Source organism: Myotis lucifugus, unplaced genomic scaffold (genome assembly GCF_000147115.1).
Source record: "Myotis lucifugus unplaced genomic scaffold, Myoluc2.0 scaffold_422, whole genome shotgun sequence".
NCBI classification, from domain to species: domain Eukaryota; kingdom Metazoa; phylum Chordata; class Mammalia; order Chiroptera; family Vespertilionidae; genus Myotis; species Myotis lucifugus.
This window is the reverse complement of record NW_005871470.1, coordinates 471,631-474,983: the sequence shown is the minus strand read 5'-3', so window position 1 is coordinate 474,983 and position 3,353 is coordinate 471,631. Positions and strand designations below refer to the sequence as shown.

General features: G+C 48.5%; 1 protein-coding gene across 1 annotated transcript in view; it reads left to right on the top strand.

Moving 5' to 3' along the window:
- Positions 1-2,793, top strand: part of SLC9A4 (solute carrier family 9 member A4) — a 66,028-nt gene extending 63,235 nt beyond the window's left edge. The window contains exon 12 of the mRNA XM_014467999.2: positions 2,391-2,793. Within this exon, the coding sequence (XP_014323485.2) occupies positions 2,391-2,728 (338 nt within the window). The 3' untranslated portion in view covers positions 2,729-2,793. The remainder of the gene's footprint in view (positions 1-2,390) is intronic.
- The last annotated feature ends 560 nt before the right edge of the window (positions 2,794-3,353 follow it).

Sequence of the window (3,353 nt, the reverse complement as noted above, 5' to 3'; positions counted from 1 at the left end):
TGTGCTCTCCCCCCACCCCCGCACTGTGCTCTCCCTCCCCCCTCCCCCTGGTACTGTGCTCTCCCTCCCCCACTCCCCCTGGCACTGAGCTGCCTGGGTGTGGGGACGATGGGTGTGCAAATGGGCCGTCCCCACTCTCCTTCTGCTCCACCCCTCCCCCCCCCCGCCCACTTTCCAAGGAACTACTTTCTCCCATTTTGGACAGATTTCATGATTTAAGTTGCAAGTCACCTGCCCAAGCCTCTTTCTAGTGCATAGAACCCACTTTCTGATAACCAGACAGTGGTCAGGAGATGGCAAATAGAAGCTGCCCACTGAGGAAGCACACGCTGGAAAGGAGTGGTTGGAAGCCAGGAGAGGGGAGTGGGGAGGGGAGAGAGAGGGAGGAAGGCTGGGCGCTGGGGGCAGACACATCAGCTGTGTTTTCTTAGGTGTTTAGGTAGTGTTCCAAGCACCAAAGAATCAAGGGGATCTCTGGTTCCAGGCCAATCGTAGAGCACAAATTAAAGAGCAGTCATTAAAAATGAACAAGTAATCCTATATAATAAAAGGCTCATATGCAAATCAACCAAACGGCAGAACAACCAGTCGCTATGACATGCACTGACCACCAGGGGGCAGACACTCAATGCAGAAGCTGCTCCCTGGTGGTCAGTGCGCTCCCACAGGGGGAGTGCTGCTCAGCCAGAAGCTGGGCTCATGGCTGGTGAGTGCAGCAGCGGTGTGGGAGCCTCTCCCACCTCCATGGCAGCGCTAAGGATGTCCGACTGCTGGCTTAGGCCCGCTCCCCCATCAGTCAGACATCCTCCAAGGGCTCCCGGACTGCAAGAGGGTGCAGGCCAGGCTGAAAGACCCCTCCACCCCCGCATGAATTTCATGCACCAGGCCTCTAGTATACGATGTTTTCTTTATTCAAAGCCTTGATTCCAGCTTTCTGTCCCCCTCAGCTTCCAGGCAACCTTCTCAGGATAAATTGGTCACATTTGGGGAAAAACGTCATTGAACAGGGCACTTTAAGATTTTGTGATGTCCCATATGCTAACCACACTTGGTCAAGTGTAAGCCTGTGTGCATGTTAGCTCTAGCTCTGGGGATTTTGTTTTTTGTCTTGCTTCTTAAAAGGGAGAAGAAAATGGGAGAAAGAACTTGATTTCAGGTTTAAATAAAAGGCCTTGAAATACCTCAATTCTCAGGAAGATATTTAAAGAAAAATAAATGTCTGAGGTTAAAATTTTGAGAAAATGAGAATTAAAGATCTTGTGAAAAATACCCTTTGAGGATGTGTGCACAGCAAAGGAAAGGCCATGTCCTGGGCACGTCGCAGCTCTCTGTGAGGGCGGCCATGGGTCCCCAGTGGCTCTCCTCGTCTCCTGATGCAGCTGTTCGGACCCACAGGTGACATTGTAAGGTGACAGCCTGGTGAGGGGGCACAGACAGACAGGCTCTGCTCAGACCTGCCTTCATTGTGTGATGCTGAGAGTCACTTAACCTCTGAAACCTTCACCTATGAAATGAGCATCATACTTTTTCTCATCACAAAGGGTTATAATAAGGACTCAATGGCATAACAGGTGTAGGATGGTTAGCACAGTGGCCGACACAGAATATGTTTCCAGTAAATGGACTATGTCCTCATTGTCATTGCCATTGTGTGCCAGCCGCGTTCTGTTCCTCTTCTTCCCTCTTTTGAAATGAGAGCATCTAGTCGTAGTTGCTTTGCCACACATGGCTGTCTATGTGCTCGCTCCTTGACCCTGTTTCTCTGAAATTGGCTAGTTGAAGGTTAAAAGGGAAGAAACTCAGATGTAATACTTTCTGGCAACACTGATTAAAAAACAGGCCTAGCTAAAGACAGTCATTTTCATATCACGCTGCCACGTACCCTTCAGTTTAGCATCAGTCTGTGACAACACAAAGGACCAACTGTTCTGATTTTGTAAAAAACACTCCCTACTTGCCTGGAGGAGACAAGCTTGATACGCATGTTTATGACACTGCACATACAGCTTCTCCAGTTGATCCTTGAACAACTCAGGTTTCAACCGCGTGGGTCCACTTACTAGTATATGTGGATTTTTAAATAACTATATAAATTTATTTTCTCTTCCTTATGATTTTCTTAACAACATTTTCTTTTCCCTAGCTAACTTTATTGTAAGACTGCAGTTCCTGGATTTTTGACTGTGCAGGCAGTTGGTACCCCTCATCCCCATGCTACTCAAGGGTCAACTGTGCTCTGCTCTCCCGCTGGGGTAGCAGACCTGAGGGGGAAGGTCATGCCGATAAGAAAGCTGAGTGTCCGAGCTGGACCCTCCAAAAGGACTGCTTCGCGCTGAGCTCCCCCCTCTCTGACCTGGTCTTGCTCTGACCTCTTCTCGTCATGATTCTAGATGCGGACAGCAGTGATTCGGAACTCTCCTTCATCATGTTCAACGCACACTCTCCAACACGGTCGCTTCAAGAGAGACAACAAATAACCACAAGGAAGAGTTTAAACAGAGGAGGGAAGCCGTCCGGCTCTGGCTATCAAACAAGTCCAAGCCAGGAAGAGCATGTTGGCCGGAGCAAAAGGGCTTTGAGGCCCAAACCGCTGTTTCACACCGTGGATGAGGAGCGTGAATCTGGAGAAGAGAGTGGGGAAGAGGCCTCAGCCCCGGGCGCCAGACAGTCGGCTGAGCACAGGAGGGAGCGCCGCAGGTCCTGCAGCCCTTTGCTCCGAAGGAAATAGTCGCGTTGTGCACAGGGTTGCTCGCGGCTTCGCCCGAGCCATCGCCCTGTTGTGTGGGTGGAGGGTTTTCAGAATTCTGAAGAAAGCTACTGATTTTGCTTTTTTGAAGCTGTGAGTCAGGCATCTGTAAGAGGCAGGGGGTTTCAGAGGACGGGGAGCACTAACTTGCAGGCGGTGCCATATTCTTAGCTGGTATACTTTGTAGATGCTTTCCTGTGAGTCAAAGACCTTTATCACCCCAGAAATTATTCACTAAGAATTTCTAAGAGTGTGTGATCCATTTAATTTATTGAGATGCAATGTGGTTGGTAATTTACCTTCACAATATGCACGTACAACTTACAGTCAAGGTAGCCCTCAGAGGAGCCCTAGAAATATTCTGACCCAACTCCGTGAGGTTACAAATGAGGACATCTTGCCCAAGGTCACGTGGTGAGTTGCTGCTTCACAAGCTAATTGACCTCCCTCCCAGGAGAATGCATTTGATTTTAATTTTGATACTCACTATTCAGGAATTATGGGGAGAGGTAAAACTTATCATAGCATTGCTATACTTAATCAGTAGCAACAATAGATACAGATAAAGAATTAATCTACAGACAATGAGCTTGTCTATATTATAATT